Source organism: Paroedura picta, chromosome 7 (assembly GCF_049243985.1).
Source record: "Paroedura picta isolate Pp20150507F chromosome 7, Ppicta_v3.0, whole genome shotgun sequence".
Taxonomy (NCBI): Eukaryota; Metazoa; Chordata; class Lepidosauria; order Squamata; family Gekkonidae; genus Paroedura; species Paroedura picta.
Genome location: NC_135375.1, coordinates 104,903,197 through 104,923,907, shown reverse-complemented (window position 1 = coordinate 104,923,907; position 20,711 = coordinate 104,903,197). Strand labels below are relative to the sequence as shown.

Sequence of the window (20,711 nt, the reverse complement as noted above, 5' to 3'; positions counted from 1 at the left end):
AGCAGGACACCCGGAAGCGGGTCAGCCTGGCCTGAAGGTCACATGGGCGGAGGCGGTGGCCTGGACCCAGCTGAGCCCTCCCCCCCCCCCCCGGCAGGAGCCTTCCCTCCAGCAAGAGCCCTTTCCCCTCGGCTCCTACCTTCCCCCCGCTGCTGGCCCACTCCCTGGCCAAGGAGAAGGCGGGGCAGCCGAGGCCAGGCAGAGCTGCACCGAGCTGCAGCAAGACTAGCTGCTAACTGCGGCAGACGCCAGCTTCAGCCACTTGGATGGGGGCAGCTCACTGCCCCGCTGAGGCATCATCTTCATCGCCAGCAACGCGCATGCACAGCAAGTGTTTTCTCATCTGCCTGCAGTGGTGCCCCCTGCCGGCCGGAGGGATTCTCTTAATAGGGACAGGAGAGATTCTTTGGTCTGAAATCAGCCCCGCAGGTGTCAGGAAAAATTGTCAGCTTAGACTAAAGAGATCGGTTCCCTTAGAGAAAATGGCTGCTTTGGAGGTTGGGCTCCATACCATTGTGTACTCCACTGAGGTCACTCCCTGCCCCAAATCCTGCCCTCTCCTGGCTCCGCCCCCAAAGTATCCAGGTATTTCCCTGGAGCTGGCAGCCCTACTTCAATTTCCATTTTAATAGACATTAGTTCAGGGTTCTCTCTGGACCAATCCCAAAGTAGGTACTTAATCTTAAGTTACCAGCTCTGGGCTGAGAATACCTGGAGACTTTGCAGTGGAGCCAGGAGTGGGTGGGATTTGGGGAATTGTGGGACCTCAGTGGGCTATAATATGGAGTCTACCTCTCCAGGGAAACTAGGGTTGCCAGCTCTCGGTTGGGAAATACCCGGAGCGCAGCCAGGTGTGGGCAGGATTTGGGGCAAGGAGGGACCTCAGTGGAATCTAATTCAAATCAGCCATTTTCTCCAGGAGAACAGATCTCTGTCACCGGGAGATAAGCTGTAAAACTGGGGGATCCCCAAGTTTCACTTGGGCACTGACGACCTACACTGTACTGTCACTTTCGGCATCTTGTATGAATCCATGATCCGGTTGCCACAAAAATCTTCCTTCTTCAAATTTACGGTTTGTTGAAACACAGGAAAGGGAATGCCATCCCTGTTCCTTTCTGCCTCTTGGATGGCCTCTCTCATTCTCAGAAGTAGGTTCCCAGATACCACTGAGCATCCTGTCTAGATTAACTCAAGGTTGGTTCCCACTCTGGCTCCTTTCGGACACCTAAACTCAATCCCACAGGTACACTCTCCCCTGCACATACATGTTGGACTTTGCCTCTTAGCAAGGGCCAGCCACAGACTGTCAGTCAACGAGTTAAACTGTTTGTTTACAAATGGGTAGCCGTGTTGGTCTGAAGTAGCACCTTTAAGACCAACAAAGATTTATTCAGGGCGTGAGCTTTCGAGTGCAAGCACTCTTCGTCAGACTATGATCTCCTTACATGACCCTGAATAAATCTTTGTTGGTCTTAAAGGTGCTACTGGACTCTGATTTTATTGTTTGTTTACAGTTGTTGCTCGTGGGGACAGGCAGAGTGGGTCAGGTGGTCTGTTTTAGACATGCAGATTTGTCTTGCTGGGGCAAGATTTGTCTTGCTGACTCAGGCTTGTCACGTCCACAAGTTTAGCAGGAAGAGAAGCTTTCTGCTTCCACCCTTTGACAGTATACCTGCCTTGTCTGGTCTCACAATTTATACATTAACTCTGCTATTTTTATTACATTAATACAGTCATATTAGAGCCTCTTGTGGCGCAGAGTGGTAAGGCAGCCGTCTGAAAGCTTTGCCCATGAGGCTGGGAGTTCAATCCCAGCAGCCGGCTCAAGGTTGACTCAGCCTTCCATCCTTCCGAGGTCGGTAAAATGAGTACCCAGCTTGCTTGCTGGGGGGTAAACGGTCATGACTGGGGAAGGCACTGGCAAACCACCCCGTATTGAGTCTGCCATGAAAACGTCACCCCAAGGGTCAGACATGACTCGGTGCTTGCACAGGGGATACCTTTACCTTTACCTTACAGCCATATTCTCCCCCCCCCAACAATACAGCACATCGATGTGCACAGATGGAGAGTGTGTGCAAGGTCACCAGTGCCCCTTCAGTTGTATTTATTTACGTACACATTTTTGCCCCGCTTTTCCTGGTGGTTCAACGTGGCTCACGGTAAAGGTTTTACGAACGTTCCCAGTTCAAACCACAACAAAATAACAACCCCCACGTCTCTCCCACACTGTGTATTCACTCACATCTGGGTGCAGCTCCCGATGTATGTTCAAAACATGCACGTGGGATCTATTCCCGTAAATGGGAACACACTGCTTTTCAAATGTTCCCAGTCACGGGGAGGGAGGGAGACGTGTGCGTAGGCACGGTGCCTGTGTTCAGGCGAGCACATGTGGGGGGGGGGAAGAGTGCTGGGCTGCAAGCAGGGGCATGCGCACCACACTTGTTCCCATGACCTCTGTAGACAGGATAGCGTACCCCAGGATAGTGTACCCCTCTCTCTCTCTCTCTCTCTCTCTCTCTCTCTCTCTCTCTCTCTCCCTCCCTCCCTCCCTCCCTCCCTCCCTCCCTCCCTCCCTACCTACCTACCTACCTACCTACCTACCTACCTACCTACCTACCTACCTACCTACCTATCTATCTATCTATCTATCTATCTATCTATCTATCTATCTATCTATCTATCTATCTAAAATGTATCATTGATATGACCGTATATGATAATGTCAATCCATTCTCCCCCTCCCAGGGCTCTGTACTGCTGCAATCTAATATTTTGGTTCTTAATTTTTTTTAAGTGTATATATCCCATGTCCCCAGTCCCTCTGGGACCACGATAGCTAACAGCACTAACAAACAAAGAGGAAAAAGTGTGATACAAGGACTAAGATGCTTAATTCTCAAAGCACTGGGAAAACAGCATTCTCCGTTAAACCCCGGATCAAAAGAGTGGGGTGTCCATTCCACAGATTATTCTTTAGCTATTCAAGTCAAAAGGAGCCTCTGGCAACTCAGAGATCGTGCCGGATAAACCAAAGGCCCTACGTCAAGGTTCCTCGCGTGGAGTATGCTTTCACCCCACACCTGTTTGCGAGCACCCCTGCACCTATTTAGGACCGCCCGTGGTACACGCCCGGCCGAACAGATAGGCCACTGTGCCTCAGAATTCCTATTTGCACTGATAACCCCATCGGTTATCAAATAACAGGCTACAGGGACTGCTGACACGGCCGAGTAATATAAGGAAAGGAAAATATTTCATGTATTTTTAGCCTCTTTTAATGCAGTTTGGCAGCTGAGAAACCAGGAAGAGAGCCAGGGCCATGTGACCAGCGAGCTCCCGCAGACTCCCCGCCAACTGTTCTCCCGGCCTCTCCTTCAGGAGGACAGTGACTCCGTTTCGTGGACCCCCCTCCCATTCAGAAACCATTGGCCGGAGTCATAAACCCAGCCTAGCACCATTAACACTTTGCGAGCACAGAAAGGTCTCGTTTTCTCCTTGCAGCTGCTTTCTGAGGGCTTTCGAGGTAGTTGACCCGTGTACTTTTCTAACTGTGCCAACCTTGCTCAACTTTTTTACCCTTGAGAAACCTCTGAAACATTCTTCAGGCTTCGAGAACTCCTAGAAGGGGCATGATCATGCAGAATATGGTTGGAAAGCAGAGATGTGGACCCGCCCACCTGGAGCCCCGCCCCTTCCTACCCCCTCCAGGCCTATCACTGGCCATTTCAGGGGGGGGGGGTTGACATGACCACATATGGTCATATCACCCATTACATGTTTTAAAAAATTATATATATATTACACCCATTCAGGAAACCCTTCCAGAGCCTTCAAGAAACCCCGGGGTTTTACAAAACCCTGGTTGAGAAAGCTGGCTGTAGGGCATCATATTTGTCAGGAATTTAGGAACTTAGGTTCCAGTAGCATCAACGGGACCATTCCCCGGACTTAATCCACATGACTCTGGAGAGCAGGTAAAGGCCACAAGTCTTTATTGAAGGCATTCGCAAAACATGATAGAAATCCAAAGCATAGCAGAGTGCAAAATTGACTGAGACACAGAATAAGGATCTCGCCAGCCTTTTATAATGCTGGAACTGCAGGCGGGAAAAAGGGGTTCACATCAAAACATCTTTGAACTATTTAGGCGGGAAACCTGGAGACATCCAGACTGATCTTTTCCCGGAAGCCAGGGAGTATTCCACTGGCCCTCAATCTGCTCCCCCGGGAACCAGGGCCATATGCTGATAAGGCAGAGCTCCCTGCACTGAGGTTTAGCGGAGGTAGTTGGAGAGGCCACCAACTCTAATTTACAAAGGATGGGGCAAGACTCAGCATAGTGAGAATGGGCACCTGGCCCCAAAGTCAAGTCTCCTGGGCAACTCAGGAGACCTGGAAAGCATGTCACATGACAGTATTCCCCATTGAACTCCCCAATCTTCACCCTCCAAGTCATGACACCCAACATCCAGGAACTTTCCAAGCTGATAGTCTTTCTACACCGGCATTGGATTTCCTTGTCCAAGTTTACTTCCTAAGCCCATTATGGAAATTTCTATTTGCTTCTGCGGTTGGGTTTTCCTGTGCGGAACAGGATAATCTACTTCGAAAGTGCATTGAAAGTACTTTATCCCATGTGTGCATAATGGACCCTGGTCAGATGTAAAAGATTACAATTAGCTTGCCATGCTTCCTGCAGACTTTACATTCTTTGTATAATTGTTGTATATGTTCCTATGGTGTTGGGAGCTATTGAGGTTATCCTGTGGTTATCCTGAAAACGAGTGACAATCCAGACCTGGTTCTCACTGTGACTAAATGAACAAGAATTTATTGAACTTGTAGCTGTCCACATCAGCTTTTTTCTTTTCCAGAGCCTAGTGGATTCTGGTTAGACTCCTGCTATGGTAGGAGATGGCCCACAGGCAGCTGTTATGGCCCGCCTCTGCTCTGAGGGGCAACGGAAGACAAAAAACATAGTATCACATAGTGTCAAACAACGTGATGTCATTTCCAGGTTTTCTTAAACTATAAATAGGGATGCCAGCTTCCAGGTGGGACCTGGGGATCCCCTGGAACTACAGCTCATCTCCAGGCAACGGGGATTAGTTCTCCTGGAGTAAATGGCCATTTTGAAGGCATTATACCCCACTCAAGTCCCTCCCCTCCCCAAACCCCATCCACACCCAAAATCTCTAGGCTTTTCCCAACCCAGAGCTGGCAACCCTAACCATAAACTACGTTTTATAATTCGAGAACACCCTGGTAAATCTGGAAGTTTTCCAGCTGGCCCATACAGATTTATTTATTTCCCCAACATTTTCAAGATCTTGTGGATCTGTAGAATTTGGAGGGGATTTTAATTTTTTTAAAATAATTCATTTAAATCAGGGATAGTCAACCTGTGGTCCTCCAGATGTCCATGGACTACAATTCCCATTAGCCCCTGCCAGCAAATGCTGGCAGGGGCTCATGGGAATTGTAGTCCATGGACATCTGGAGGACCACAGGTTGACTACCCCTGATTTAAAGGATATCAGCACTAATGATAAGCCATGCCTCCTTTTCAGGATAGCTGGAAAGACTGCTGAGGATTTCTGTCTATCAAAGATTTGGGAAACTGTTAATGACTCCAGACATCATCATTGGAATATCTCTGCCTTTTCTGTGTGCTTTAAGTGTTAACAGCGTAAGGCTGTGTTTATGACTTTGGCAAAGGGTTTCGGAATGGGCGTGGGGGACAAAACAGAATCAGTGCCCTCCTGAAGGACAGGTCAGGAGAACGTAACTCAAGAAAGCACCAGCAATTTCTACAGTGACTTGACATCACTTCTGGCCAGGCAACCATTGATCTTGTGACTCTCTTCCTGCTGATTTTTTATTTTATATTCCACCACGTCAGGCAGAAGGCTTGTTCTTTTGACTCATCAGGCAGAGACCTTCCGTGCTGATCCCTGGAGTCATGAGCAGTTTTCAAGCTCTTTGACAGGCAGATATTCGCATGAATCCTTCCAGCTAGCCTGAAAAGTAGCCATGACTTATTATTAATGCTGCTATCCCTTAGGTCAGGGATTGAACCAGGTGTCTGTGGATCCGTGGGGATCCACAGGAACACCAGCGAGGGTCTGCAGCCTTTCCCCTCCTGGCTTAGTGGACTCGGCCACAAGCTGGAGAACTGGCTGCTTCCATAGCTTCCCTTCTTGCCTCCCAAGCGTGAGTTCTCTCGTGGTTTCCGTACCTGGGAAGGGGCGGAGATGGTTTAAACCGCCTCCTTTCTCTATCCTCCCCCAGTCCTCCTTAAGCCTCTCCGTTAACACAGGTGGTGTTGTCACTTCCAGTGATGTGTCACTTCCAGGGCCATGGCAGGGAGGTGTGACCAGCTGACATCACTTCCGGGGCTCCTCGTTACCTGAAATTTTGGATCAGGGGCTCCTCCACAGGTTGAAAAAGGCTGCTGTAGCTGAATTGAAGCAAAATCAAATCATCAGATTAAATGCCAATAATTGTAAATGTTTTTCGAAGGGCCGTGTTGTGCTCTAATGGTATATCTTCTAAGCACTCTTGACCATTAAGACAGTATATTCCTCGTGGTTGCTTCAGCCTTCTTTCCTTCCTGCCTGCCTTGCTGGCAACCAGTGCAAAGCCGGAAATGACACCGTTTGCCAGTGCTGTAGGAGTCACCCAAAACTTCTGGGGGTGTTCTAGCGTCGCCCAACGAAATTATGTCTCTTCCAGCTTTCATCAATGGCTTGAAGAGGGGCTGAGTTCAGGAGCACCCAATCCTACCACAGCGCCAAGGATCTCTGCTCTCTGAGGAGACCTGGCTCCTTCTACAGCTGCATCCAAGAGCAGCCGGAAAGCCCTGGGCAGGCAGGTGGGAGGGGGCTCAAGGCTACTTGGGACAGCACAGCTACCACTACTCATGATGGCTTGATGAGGCCCATGGAAGCAGCAGCATCTCCCCAGGGACTGGAGGGTCATGAACAGTGGTGCCCCCCATCAATTGGTTCACAGGGCACATTCTATGACTGCCGTACCTTAGATACTCCGCTGGTATAGCATGTGTCGTGTAGTCAGGGGACTCGATTGTCTGGCACCGAAGTAAGGGAAATTCAGAGGTAGTTTGCCATTGCCTGCCTTCCCATCATAACCCCTAGTGGTCCTTAGTGGTCTCCCATCCCAATACTAGCGAGGCTTGGCTCTGCTTAGCTTCTGAGAGCTGATAGAATTAGGCTTGCCTGAGCTATCCCTGAAACACAGGTTGCAAAGCACTGTGGGATACTATGTCCTTAGGGCCACCGATCTCCAGATCAGCCTTTCTCAGCAGTTTTAACAATGAGAACCCCTGAAACATCCTTCAGGTTTTGAGACAGCCCAGAAGTGGAGCAATCGTACAGAATATGATTTGGAAGCATAGTTGTGTACATGCCCACTTGGGTCCCTTTCCCTTCCCTCCCCCTCCAGGCCCATCATTGGCCATTTTGGGAGGGATGGCAGGTCAACATGACCATCTATGGTCATATCAACCAATAGATGTTTAACAATTTTTTTAAAATTATTAAAAATAATAATAACTCCCACCCATTTGGGAAACCCTTCTAGGGCCATCAAGAAATCCCAGGGTTTCATGAAAGCCTACTCTAGATGGTAGGTGGAGAGGAGATCTCCGGGGCTTATAGCTGATCTCCAGGCAACAGTCCAACAGGAGAAAATGGCTGCTTTGGGTGGTACTCCATGGCATTGTAACCCATCGAAGTCCGTCCCTTCTCCAAACCCTGCTCATCTCAGGCCCCACCCCCAAAATTTCCAGAGTGGGCAATTCTCTTTGCCTGTAGGGCAGGGGTAGTCAAACTGCGGCCCTCCAGATGACTATGGACTACAATTGCTGGCAGGGGCTTCTGGGAATTGTAGTCCATGGACATCTGGAGGGCCGCAGTTTGACTACCCCTGCTGTAGGGCATTGTGCAGAAAACTGCCCTCAAGATGACTTCTAAGCAACAATCCCCAGCCCATCTGTTGCTTTTCCTCCAGACTGGGACATCACGTCCTCTTTCCCAGCAAGTCCGTAGCTCCTCTGGCTCAGACAAAAGACAAAAACAGAAAGACGCCAGTAGATTCCCCCATCTGTTTCAGAAGAAGAAGAACCAAAATGGCCTAAACCAATAGCCGGCCTCCCTCCAATTTCTTTTCTTATTTTTTAAAAAGAGGAGCCAAAATTAGACAGATGCTTTGAAACACAGGGGCTGTTGGAGTATGATGTCACCATCGCCAAGACTGCCTTCTTCTTGGGACAAAATGGGTTTGGGATTAATTAAGTGCACATGGCAGCGAGATGGTGTGGGGTTGGTTGCGGGGAGCCAAAAAACTATTAGACACTTTAAACGGGGATTTCCCCCCCCCCCTCTCTTCAGAAAAAAAGAACCCTAGTTGAACCTAATCCAGATTCTCATTATTAAAAATATTTGGCCTTGCTCCTCAACTTTAATGAAGAACATTTTGGGAGGGGGGGGGGAGGAGGAAGAAGCAAGAGTTCCAGTAACTCTGTACTCTGTCATTTTCCAAGGGTGCAAACGCCGTTGCTGGATCCTATGTGCAATTCTCTTTCCCACACTACTCAGATCGGGGTTGCTAAGCACACTTTGGCCACTGGAAAGTGCGCCAGACACTATAGCCCAGGGGTAGTCAAACTGCGGCCCTCCAGATGTCCATGGACTACAATTCCCAGGAGCCCCTGCCAGCATTCGCTGGCAGGGGCTCATGGGAATTGTAGTCCATGGACATCTGGAAGGCCGCAGTTTGACTACCCCTGCTATAGCCCTTTTGAGCGGCTTATGCATCTTAATACTGTTATGGTCACTGGCTGGCATTGCGGTCGAACAACTGGCAGGAAAGAGGGCCTTCAGGTAATTGTACTGCCCTCTCTGCTCTGTTCATGCTTTCCTTTGGGACCCAACGTGATGTTTCTTACAGGGGTGGCCCAACTGTGGCTCTCCTGATATTTATAGACTACATTTCCCATGAGCCCCTGCCAATTGGCCATGCTGGCAGGGGCTCATGGTCATCGTAGTTCATGAACATCTGGGGTGCAACAGGTTGGCCATCCAGAGTGTAGTGGTTAAAAGGGGCAACCTCTAATCTGGAGAGTCGTGCTCGATCCCCCGCTCTTCCTCCACGGAGTTGCTTGACCTTGGGCCAGTCCCAATTCACTCAGAGCTCTCTCAACCACTCCTATCTCACAGGGTGTCTGTTGTAGGGTGAGTAGAATTCTTAATTTCTTTACCGCCCCTCCCCATACGGAGGATGACACCAAAGATGACACCAAATAAATAACAAGTAGGGGGAGCCAAAAAGGAGGAGACAGAGAGAAGCCCATAAAACTTTGGACTCCCCTGCCTGCTGGAAGAATGCCTTTTTACAGGCCCTTTTGGGTAGTAAAAGGCAGGGTACAAAAAACCCAGCTCTTCTTTTTTGTAAGGGCAAACTTGACATTATGGTGATGCAGACCTCTAGCTCACAATGGGAGTCATGCCAATTTCCTAAATACCAGAATGGGAGAGTGGAAAATGCAGCTTCAGCAAGGGAACCTAAGAAGGGTCTCAGAGGGATAAGACTAGTGGTCTATCCAATCCAGCATCTTTTCTCGCACAGTGGTCAACCGGCATCCCTGGAAGGCCAACAAACAAGGGCTTTCCCCTCCTATTGCCTCCTGGCACTGGGATTGAGAGATTTACTGTATCTGGACATGGAGGCTTCCTTTAGATATCTTGGCTAGCAGCCACGGATGGACTTCTCCACCATGAATCAATCAGAACTTCTAGACTTGCCAGGAGGTTGTGGCTGCTGAATAGACCCCTGCTTGGATTCCCACCCCCCGCCCATATACAAACTGCTGCTTTCCCACGAATTGTATTTTTAAAAATACAATATGCTGTAGTGAGTTCATAAAATACATCATCATAATTCATCTTAATCCAACCAAGGAATCACCCAATCAATTCACTTGATAAATGTCCAAGAAAAAATAAGATCAGCCAGTTTGTGTAGTGGTTAGGAGTGTGGACTTCTAATCTGGAACATGGGGTTCGATTCTGCACTCCCCCCCATGCAGCCAGCTGGGTGATCTTGGGCTCGCCACGGCACTGATAAAACTGTTCTGATCGAGCAGAAATATCAGGGCTCTCTCAGCCTCACCCACCTCACAGGGTGTCTGTTGTGGGGAGAGGAAAGGGAAGGCGAATGTAAGCCACCTTGAGACTCCTTTGGGTAGAGAAAAGCAGCATATAAGAACCAACCTTCTTCTTCTTCTTCTTCTTCTTCTTCTTCTTCTTCTTCTTCTTCTTCTTCTTCTTCTTCTTCTTCTTCTTCTTCTTCTTCTTCTTCTTCTTCTTCTTCTTCTTCTGGAATGATGAGTGAACTCCAGCTTCCTGGTGAACTTGATGAAATTCCATCCTGTTCCTTTTGAGCGGCCTCTTTTCCCCAAACTCTGCCCTCTTGATCACCAGGAATTTTCACAATCTTGAGTTTATTTATTATGATTTATTTATTATTATTATGTTTTGATGCCGCCCCACTCTGAGGACCCAGGGCGGCTGACAACATGTTTGAAACAAGAAAATGAGATTGAAAATTTAAGATTAAAATCCAGTATATTAAACATTAAAAAATCAAAAAAGCTGCCCCCTTTTCTCCAGTTGGAGGAGGGGTGAGTGAAGTGCTATGACATTATTGGCTCTGTTTTTCATTATAATGATGGACATTTCTCAAGTGTATCAGAGTTCCCACAGCAGAAGAGGCCATTAGAACAGGTTGAGTGGCTCTGATCTGTGAGCACCTGTGATCAAGAAATGGAAAATTCCACTGAGGACGTTGTACAGGAAACAGGGCTTTGCATTCCAGCAGCTCCTAAACCCAGTACTCGGCATTCCAGCAGTAATCACCTCCGGAATGTCAGAGAGAAGGGAATTGATAAGCACAGGGGGTGGCTTTTGTGACCATGGCTGATTCCATTTCCCTTCGGAGGGTCGTATGGTACTGCACCTGCTGGCTTCGATGGAGTAAGAGAGGCATTGAAGGAAGCTATGCTATGTGAAGAGCCTCTTGTGGCGCAGAGTGGTAAGGCAGCGACATGTTTTCTGAAAGCTCTGCCCATGAGGCTGGGAGTTCGATCCCAGCAGCCGGCTCAAGGTTGATTCAGCCTCCCATCCTTCCAAGGTCATTAAAATGAGTACCCAGCTTGCTGGGGGGTAAACGGTAATGACTGGGGAAGGCACTGGCAAACCACCCCGTATTGAGTCTGCCATGAAAACGCTAGAGGGCGTCACCCCAAGGGTCAGACATGACACAGGGGATACCTTTACCTTTACCTTTATGCTATGTGAGAGCCAGCGTGGTGCTGTGGTTAAGAGCAGGGCCCTCTGATCTGGGGAACCAGGTTTGATACCCTACGCTACCTTCCCCTGCAGCCAGCTGAGTGTCTTTGGGCCAGTCCCAGCTCTCTTGGAGCTCCACTTACCTCACAGGAGAGGAAGGGAAGAGGGGAAAAGGAGGAAAGGTATTTGTAAGCTGCTTTGAGCTCCTTCAGGTAGTAAAAAGCAGGATATAAATAAAACAGCTCTTCTCTTCTTAGACTTCCCAGGGATAGACAGAGAGGTCCAAGAGACTGGAAAACTGTGCTGTGCACAGACAGTGTAACAATATCCATCCTGGGTGATTCTTCTGGCGCTTGCTGTTTTGTAGGATTCAGAATCAAGTGCCCCTTACCTTACCACAGTGGTGGCCAAACTGTGGCTTTCCAGATGTCCATGGACTAAAATTCCAGGGGCTCATGGGAATTGTAATTCATGGACATCTGGAAAGCCACAGTTTGGCCACCCCTACCATAACTAGCCTGGCCACCTGAATTGGTAAATAATACGAAGAGAAACCAAGAGAAGACCCAAGGACTGGATCTTGTTGGGCATCTTGAGTTTTCTTTAAAACCGGCCTCTCTTTAGAACACCCTCCCCATCGCTTGATAGATTTGCAGACCTCTGTGTCTGCCAAATTGAGCTCTGATTCCCAAAAGCTGACATTGGCACAGATTTCATCAGTCTTTAGGGTGCCACAAGAATCCTCCTTTTCCTGTTCCTACCGACGAACATGCCTGTCCTGCTGGCCTTAATATTATTTATTGACCGCCTCTCCCGGCCCAAGCCAGCTTGTGTCGGTTCACAGTAAAACCCCAATAGAACATTGATAAAATAATAAATTCCCAGGTGACGTAACCCATTTGATTCCCTCCCCCGCAAGGCCAGTACCTCGCACCCATGGCTAGTCCACCAATACAGGTTTCTGAAATGATATATGAGTAACGTGGCCAGAAATCCAGGGCCACAAGGTGGGACCTTTCAAAGCAGCCATTTCCGCCAGGGGAAAGGATCTCTGTGGTCTGGAGACCAGCGTCAATTCCAGAAGATCTCCAGCTAACCACCTAGAAGTTGGCAATTCTAGCTGGACCTGTCTTCTGAACCCACAGGCTGCACGTGTTGGAAGCGCAGCTTGTCGCTGATTGGAAACATGAAGCTTCCTAACTTCAGGGAAGGAGTGTACCTGTGTACAGTTCGGTAGGCTTGGTGCTCATCATCACACACTGGCAGGGAGCATGGCCAAAATGTTCTTGCCCACCTTCGCTCCACATGTGTTGATTTCACTGTGCTCAGCAGTGTCTCCAGAAGACCACGTGGCAGAAGCGATATGACTTTGCATTTTGTGTAGCGTACCCATTCCATTTCTTCCCTTTTCGATTGCCTCCCTGGTAAGAGGCACTTCTGTGCATTTTTGAAACACTCTTGGGCTGTTCCTGGTAGAACATGCTTGCGCCTGCTTGTCCTCCTGGTTTCGTTTCTTCCAACATTTCAATTTTTTGAAAAAAAACTTTGTTTACCAGAATGTCTAACCAGAAACAAGCCTTGAAAGCATCTTTGGAAGAGAACGCTGTGTGCTCGGAGGGGCTCAATTAAACACAGCAATGCTGTGTTTTCTCCTGGCTCGCTAATTGGCTTTCAATCCCTGGCTTCCATCGCCCGTCATCACCCACAAAAGAGTCAGACCAAACAATTCCCCCACCTCTGCTTCCACAGGCCCTGTGGCCACTATTCCAAAGACCAGAGTGGAAACCAAAACGTTAAGCAAGGACTCACTTGCTACTGACACCATTTGATCCCCCAAAACATTATTGTTGTTGTTTAATTTATAGGTTGCCTCTCTAGGAGCAGGTTCAGGGTGGCTTACAATGTATTTAATAGTAACATCAATACAATACCTTTAAAACATTACGGTTTAAAAGTATAAAATTATATATCGCTGTTCCCTTCCTTCATACTTCCAACAGTGAAGCGAATGTCTCATCTCCACACCCTGCTGTCCAAATCTCACACTTTTTAGACTTCCCTTAACTTGTTGCTGATGACACCCTGAGCCATCCAATTGCTTTCTAAGAAAAGGTCATCAGATCTTTCCTTATATCCTGAATAGGGATTTTGGCCTTCAGAACGGACCTGAGGACACCCCTGGAATTACTGCTCATCTCCAGACAACAGAGATCAGTTCCCCTGGAGAAAACAGATGCTTTGGAGGGTGGACTCCATAGAATTAGACTCCACTGAGGTCCCTCCCTGTCACTGTCCTCCCTATGCTCCATCCCCAAATCTCCAGGGGCCTCCAAGAGACAGGCAGACAGTATAAAAATACATAAGTGTCCTCGAAAATCAATGTATGTGAGTAATAACTTCTCCCCAGGAAGACCTAATGACTGGACATGCCCGAACTATATGTAAAAGGGACGCATCCTGTGAATTACAATGCCGGCAATTAGACACTTGACTCTGTCCTTTGCTAAAGAGTCTCTGTGGTATCCTGTCTACCTTAAACATAACTTGTTCTATGTATCAATTTAATACCCATGGATACAAAACCCATTGTTTATTCCATTGTCAATCCTGTTGAATTCAGATCGCTTTGAACTCGGGTCTTCCTCTCCCCCCCTCCTCCCCATTGAAAAAGGAAAGTGTTCTGCACGTGGTTAGGGAGGCTCAGAAGGTGGGGGGGGGGAGCCAAGCCTCTTTCTTTCTTTTCTTGAAGGGGTGGGGGAGAGATCGAAAAAGGCAGAGGAGGGAGAAAAAATCCAGGACCGACAGAAGTTGAGATAAATTAGGGGTTTCTCCTTTAAGGCTAGCGTGTCACATGACCTGGTGTAGCCTATCAGAGGTTCTCTACCACGGAGCTTTCTTTCCCAATCCGGATATTGAGGATTAACAGCACTCTAAGATATTGCACAATAAAGGTAGGGTCACTCCGGATCAATCCTTCTTGCTGCAGAAGGAAAATTTAAATCACCCAAAATCCAAATGGAAATTGCATTCTGTATAGAGGGGAGGGACTGAATCGATGTGGGGTTGGAATAAAAGCTCCGTGCGGTTTACACCCAGGTATAAACCTTAAGGCCATATTCTGCTGGTTTGGCAAAACAGGGCAATCTAATTCCGTATTCCTTTCATTCCCAAGACCCTGCGTATCGTTTCTGCAATCCATCCAAATGTACTGAGAAAGGGTCATGGATCTGCATTGTATATCGGGGGACCTTTATAACAGCAGTTTTGTTTTTCTTTTCCAGGGGGCAGCACGGGCACCTCCCCGACAACCTCCAGCACTGGGACCCCCTCGCCCTCTGCATCTTCTCACCTTCTCTCCCCATCATGTTCCCCCCCAGCCTTTCACTTGGCCCCCAACTCTTTCAATGTCGGCTGCCGGGAGAGTCAGCTCTGTAACCTGAATATCTCCGACTATCCCCCGTGCGCCAGAAGCAACATGGCCGCCCTGCAGAGCTACCCAGGGTTAAGCGAGAGCGGATACAACCGGCTCCAGAGTGGCACGGCCTCCGCCACTCAGCCTTCTGAAAACTTCCTGCCTCAGCGGACTCCCTCATTGATCTCAGGAATGCCTGCTCCTTCCTCGCTGCCAAGCAACGGCAAGATGGAGGCCTACGGTGGCCAGCTGGGGTCATTCCCAGCCTCTCAGTTCCAGTATGTCATGCAAGCCGGCAACCCGGCCTCCACCTCTTCTCCGTCCCACATGTTCAGTGGCGGCCACATGCAACAGGGCTCCTACAATGCCTTTTCCCTCCACAATCCTTACAACTTGTACGGATATAATTTCCCCACTTCTCCGAGGCTGACGGGGAGCCCCGAGAAACTGCCCGCCGCCCAAAGCACTTTACTCTGCTCTTCACCTTCCAACGGGACTTTTGGAGAGAGGCAGTACCTTTCAACAGGGATGGATCACGGGATGCACGTGATCAGCAGCCCTCCTGGCAACAGCCAATCAACAGCCAACGCTTGCGATAACAGACAGTACGGGGCCGTACCGGGGTCTTCTTCACAAATGCCAGTGCATATGGTTTAATCGGCGCTCGGCGTCATCCCCCGAGGAGCGAGAACCTCGCGGTTCATCTTGGCACCCTCGTCCCCGTTGCTTTTGCAACTGAATACAGGACTAGTCTTTGAGCAATACATGGAAATGCAAGCCATCTATAACTATCATCCAAAGATCCAGAACCCCAGAGCTGCGGGCACGTTGGCCATCGCTGCCTTGTGTGGCAAATTGGCTTCTGTCCCAGTGGATTCTTTTTTTTTTTACAGAGAAAATGGCATTGTTTGCAATAAAAAGGGGGGGGAGACTCCCTCTATAGGATAAGCAATAATCAGCTGAGGTGTGGTGTGAACTGTTCCCAATAGAGGAAGTGCGAGGTGTGTGCGGCTCCCTTTGTGTTTTCCCGGAAGTGAGCCTACCGTAATGACCTCGGCTTATGAAGCTGCACAGCCTGTGAGAGGCCGTTGTGTTGTCACTGTTGGTTCCCTCTCTTGCCTTCTGCGGTAACGAATTCGAATCCTGTGGCCTTCTCTTGCCCACTGTAACAGCAGAACATGAAACTTGAACTGAAATTTGTCTTCCGGGAGGAGGTTTTTTAGCTTGGAGAAGAGCTGGTTGCACTTTTCCATGAGAACAGTCTCTCCCCCCCACCCCTGAAAGTACGTACGAATGAGAGAAAGGGAGGGGGGAGTAACCGGACAAAACTTTCCTTCACTTTCTGAGGTGAAATGCTTTTTGAAATACATTCAGCTATGAAGAGATTAATAGGATTCCATTTTGGAAATGCTGCATTAGGGGACAGGGCATTCAGTTGTACACTCAGTGCCTTAAAGCCGTTGCTAGGCAAAGTAATGTTAGCAACGCAACACGCCAGCTGTTTTCAGAGTATTTACAGCCCACAGCCATCAAATATAAGGAAAGAAGTCACCCAACTGAGTTCATGTTAAACAGTGGGCAGACAATAAAAGTTTTGAGAAGGCTTGGCCTGAGGGCGGCCATCTTGTATACATGCACCAGAAGATGACAAAATGGCCGCCATTAACCTCAAGAGCAGGCCCATCTCGGCCTGCCGACTGAGCTAAGACATCACTGCCTTTTTTAAAAAAAGATTTGTTTCCTTCTAATTTTATGTTTCCTTCGAGTCTTCTAAAAGTAAACAGGCAAGTGACGCTTCTTACAAGCTAAGCAATAAAAAGCCGTGTGAAATTTGCAAATGGCAATTAAAGGCATAATGGAAGCTACAGTATAGAGATTTGTTTGAGGTGTTGTAGATAAATGTATTTATGTTTCTAGTGTGTGGCGGGGAGGGGAACTCAATATTATGAATATTAAAGAGGGCAATAAATGGGTATGTAAAATATATATTAAAGAAAGAAAATGTATAAAGATTTGCCCTATGCAGGGAACTCTGTTTTTAAGTGCCAAGCACAGAACTGATGCAAAATAAACATTTGTCCTTTTCTTGTTTGGTCTGTCAGTAATCCAGGCATCCAGATGTATAGGATGGTTTTATTTACCATGGGTGAAGGCAGACATCCTATCGTAAGAGAGGAAAGAGCAGGTAGGCTTGCCAACCTCCAGGTGGGGCCTGGAGATTTCTCAGAATAACAGCCCGTCTCCAGAAATTATTTCCCCTGGCTGCTTTGTATGGTAGACTCTGTCACCAGGTTGGCCAAGCTGAGGCTCTCCAGATCTCTGTGCTCTACAATTCCCATGAGCCCCTGGGGGCTTATGGGAATTGTAGTCCAAGGACACCTGGAGAGCCATGGTCTGGCAACCCTTGCTCTATTGCATTACGTTTCTCTCCTTCCCCAAACCTCCAGGAATTTCCCAAGATGGAGTTGGCAACCCTATTACCCCCCCCCATGTGTAAGCCCAGTTTCTTTCCACTTGAGAATTCACACAACAAAGATCCACTTCATGGATCAATGAATGGTACACTGTTTGGTCTTGCCCTTCTTTTAGGCAACTTGCCCGTCTTTTAGAATTATTGTTTTTAGGTGACCACATTTATATTAGCTTTTTCATCCTCTTCCACAATGTCTCAAGAATGAACTCCTTTTACAATACAGAATGACTTCAACTGCCATTAGCCAATAGGATTCTTCCACAGACAGATTTACTCTTTCAAATTTCGACACAGGGAAAATTAGGGTTGCTGGGTTACTTTGGGCCACTAGCAGGGCATGGGGACGGGTAGGGTTGCCAGCTCCAGGTTGGGAAGCTCCTGGATATTGGGGAGAAGCATAAGGAGGACAAGGATTTCAGTGAGGTATAATTAGGATCACCAGTCCCTTCTGGCAACTGGCAGAGGATGGGGGACTTACCAGAAGCAGAGAATGTATGTCACCAGTGACATGGCAACATGTTACCCTAGAATGTCCCAGTGACATTTGGACATCTATGATAAAAATGGCTTCTACCATAAAGTTCTTGCTGAAAGACCAGAGCATCCCCAGCCAACATGATGACATCTGGAAGTGAAATTGCCACATTGCTGATGATGTGGCCTGAGCCTCCCTACTAATCCCGGTAAGTCCTCCCATTGGCCAGCAGATCAGCAGCAGAGGACAGCAAGGACAGGAGTTCCCCCACCTCCAGTGAGGGACGGGTAACCCTAGGTACAACACCAGAGTCCATCCTCCAAAGCAGCCAATATCTCCAGGGAGAGCTGCTTTCTGTAGCCCGGAGATAAATTGTAATTCGGAGGATCTCCAGACCTCCCCTATGGAAAATCTGGTGCCATCACTCTTCTGAAGCATTTGGGTGGAATGAGACAGGCATCTTGTTTACAAAGCTTCCTGGATCCAGGTCGTATGCATCCCTGTCTGTGCTGTCACTTAGAACTCCACCTCTTCCTTTCCCCACAGAAATGTGGACACAGGATTTTGCTCCAGATTGTGCCAATAACTTTCCTGCTATTATTATTGTTAATAATAATAAATGTTTGCCAAGTGGGAAGTCAAACACAGTTCCCTTGAAGTTCTTTAACCGCCTTTGTTCATCCTCTTTGCTGACAGACTTTTCCCCAGCTTGTGTATATTCAGAACCATTCTTTTCCTGGTCCCACTTCTGGCTTCCTTCTGAAGCAGTCACATGGATGATCCCAGCCAATCAATGTGCAGGGCCAGTCTGATCAGGAGAGACAATGAAAAAGGGCAACATAAGTAGACCTGCAAACATTCTTGCAGCTTTCTGAGGGGGGGGGGGGACGACATGTTGGAAAAGGGCGTGTGGGTTTTTTTCCATGATGCCAAAAATATTCCTAAAGTACAGAAAACACGGTTCAACATTTGCTGTGCCCATCCTCCGTCAGTATTAGAGTCTTTTCTCTTTTGCTTTAAAATGTTTTTATATTGGATTTGCACAAATAAACCCATCTGCTCACTTTCACCTGCGCAGCTGTTCACTAATTTCCTTTTAGGAGTGAGCTTTCTTAGCTGTCACACCCTAAAGAAACCCCCAGTGGATGTCTTTGGCCTTGTTCTCATTGGGTGAGAGCTTTGGCTTGATTCTGGAGACTCCCATAATTTGAAGGTCTCCCAAGAATATTTTTAAAGGCCTACAGAACAAAATCTGGATAGGGAGAAGGCTAGATTGGGACATTTATTCCTGATGCTCTCATTTTACAGATCTGGGGTCCCCAACCCTTCAGAGTTTGCGGACTCTAGGGTTGCCATGTCCCCTGCTCCAGGTGGGGATCTCCTACTTCCTTATCCCCTAAACTCCTCCCAACCCGGAAGAACATTGCTTTTGTTTGTTCCCCCCCCCCAATTTTTTTGCCCAAAAACCACGTCCCTGATGACCTAGCATGTTTCCAAAAAAACCTTTCACTACAGATTATTACAGATTATTACACTCAACACCCAAACACAAATAAAAATACATATATAACTGAAAGACAAAACAAAACAAAGCATATAGTTACAAAATATACTGGAAATATACAAAATATACCTCTCCCCTGTCCCAGTCAACTGAAGTCAAACCTATTTCCGTGGCACAAAATTATACATATATCCTGCTGCTGCAACATTAATTTTTACAAGTCTTCACAAAGTCTGGAAAGTATTTTTTTTCATATAGTTCTTTATATCAGAAGAATGTCACTTTTTAACGTGACATGTTGACTTCACTTGGAATTGACGTCGACATGCTAGGTCATCAGGGGTGTGTGACACTCTGGTTTTTGGGCAAAGCTCTATGGTTTGAAATTCTATCATAGAGTTGTTATTATTATTGTTTGTTTGTTTTAATATGCCTCCTCACATGCAGGCTTGGGTGGTTGACCTGTGTGACGTGTACATAGTTTATAAAATCACAGTTAAAAACATTATTTAAAAATGTGGTGTTCTGTTACTTCCACTCATCAATTCGTCGATCTGCCTCCTGGTCCATTTCATGGACAGCATGATATTTTAATCGGGTTCTAACATGGTGAATAACTTGGAGATGAACAGAGGGAGGCTCCTTTGAAGTTCTGACACAAATTCATTGACATAGACACAAAATGGCCACTGCAGGAGGCAGGGCCAACCACAGAATGTCAGGGGGTTAGATCATGCCTTATGTCTCATAGTAGCTCTTTAGCATTTCAGGAATAAGATCTGTTTATCAGGATACTTTCTAAAGTCGACCTTAAAAATACGTCCTTGCGTATTCACCTTCATTCAGGCAATAAAGATCCTTTGAGTGGCGGCTGCTGAAGCAACGTTTTGAAAGATCTGCACAGCCAATCAGATCTCCAGTGGCCATCAGAAGCCTTGCTGGATCAAAAGCCCATCTGATCCCACATAGGGGACCCCCATTACAGATTGGCATCAATCGCTGAAAATTTTCAGACTACCGTTCTAAATTGGATGTCAGTCGTTGTCGGCCCAATTTCAAGAAAAGGGATTCAGGAACGGGGGTTTCATACAGTGTATTTCCTTCCATTCATGAGCCGTCTCTGATGTGGTCATCTGGAACAACAGTGTTCCCCCTCCCTCCCACCCTCTTTTTTGCTGTATAAGCTTCCTTTGAGATTTTTTTTCTTTTTTAATGTTCTAAATTGATAGTACGTCAGTGAAGTCAAGGCCTCTCAATTAGGGTGGCATGCTCTGGCGTGCTTCTGCCACTTTGGCAAGCACCAAAGCCCGAGGTGGCCAGTGGCGCAGAGGGGAGGCGCAGCACTGGTGGCGGCGCACCAGCCGGCACCTGCATGTAGATGCAGAGTTCTGTGACTGCATGTGGGTGACGGCAGGTGTGCCGCCGGCGCCCCTCCTCTCCACACCACGGCACTGGCCCCCTTGTCTTCG

At 47.8% G+C, this 20,711-nt stretch overlaps 1 protein-coding gene across 1 annotated transcript in view; it reads left to right on the top strand.

Annotated features, from left to right (window-relative positions):
- TBX15 (T-box transcription factor 15) overlaps positions 1-18,805 on the top strand; it is a 125,215-nt gene extending 106,410 nt beyond the window's left edge. The window contains exon 8 of the mRNA XM_077345896.1: positions 14,660-18,805. Within this exon, the coding sequence (XP_077202011.1) occupies positions 14,660-15,447 (788 nt within the window). The 3' untranslated portion in view covers positions 15,448-18,805. The remainder of the gene's footprint in view (positions 1-14,659) is intronic.
- Positions 18,806-20,711: the final 1,906 nt, after the last annotated feature.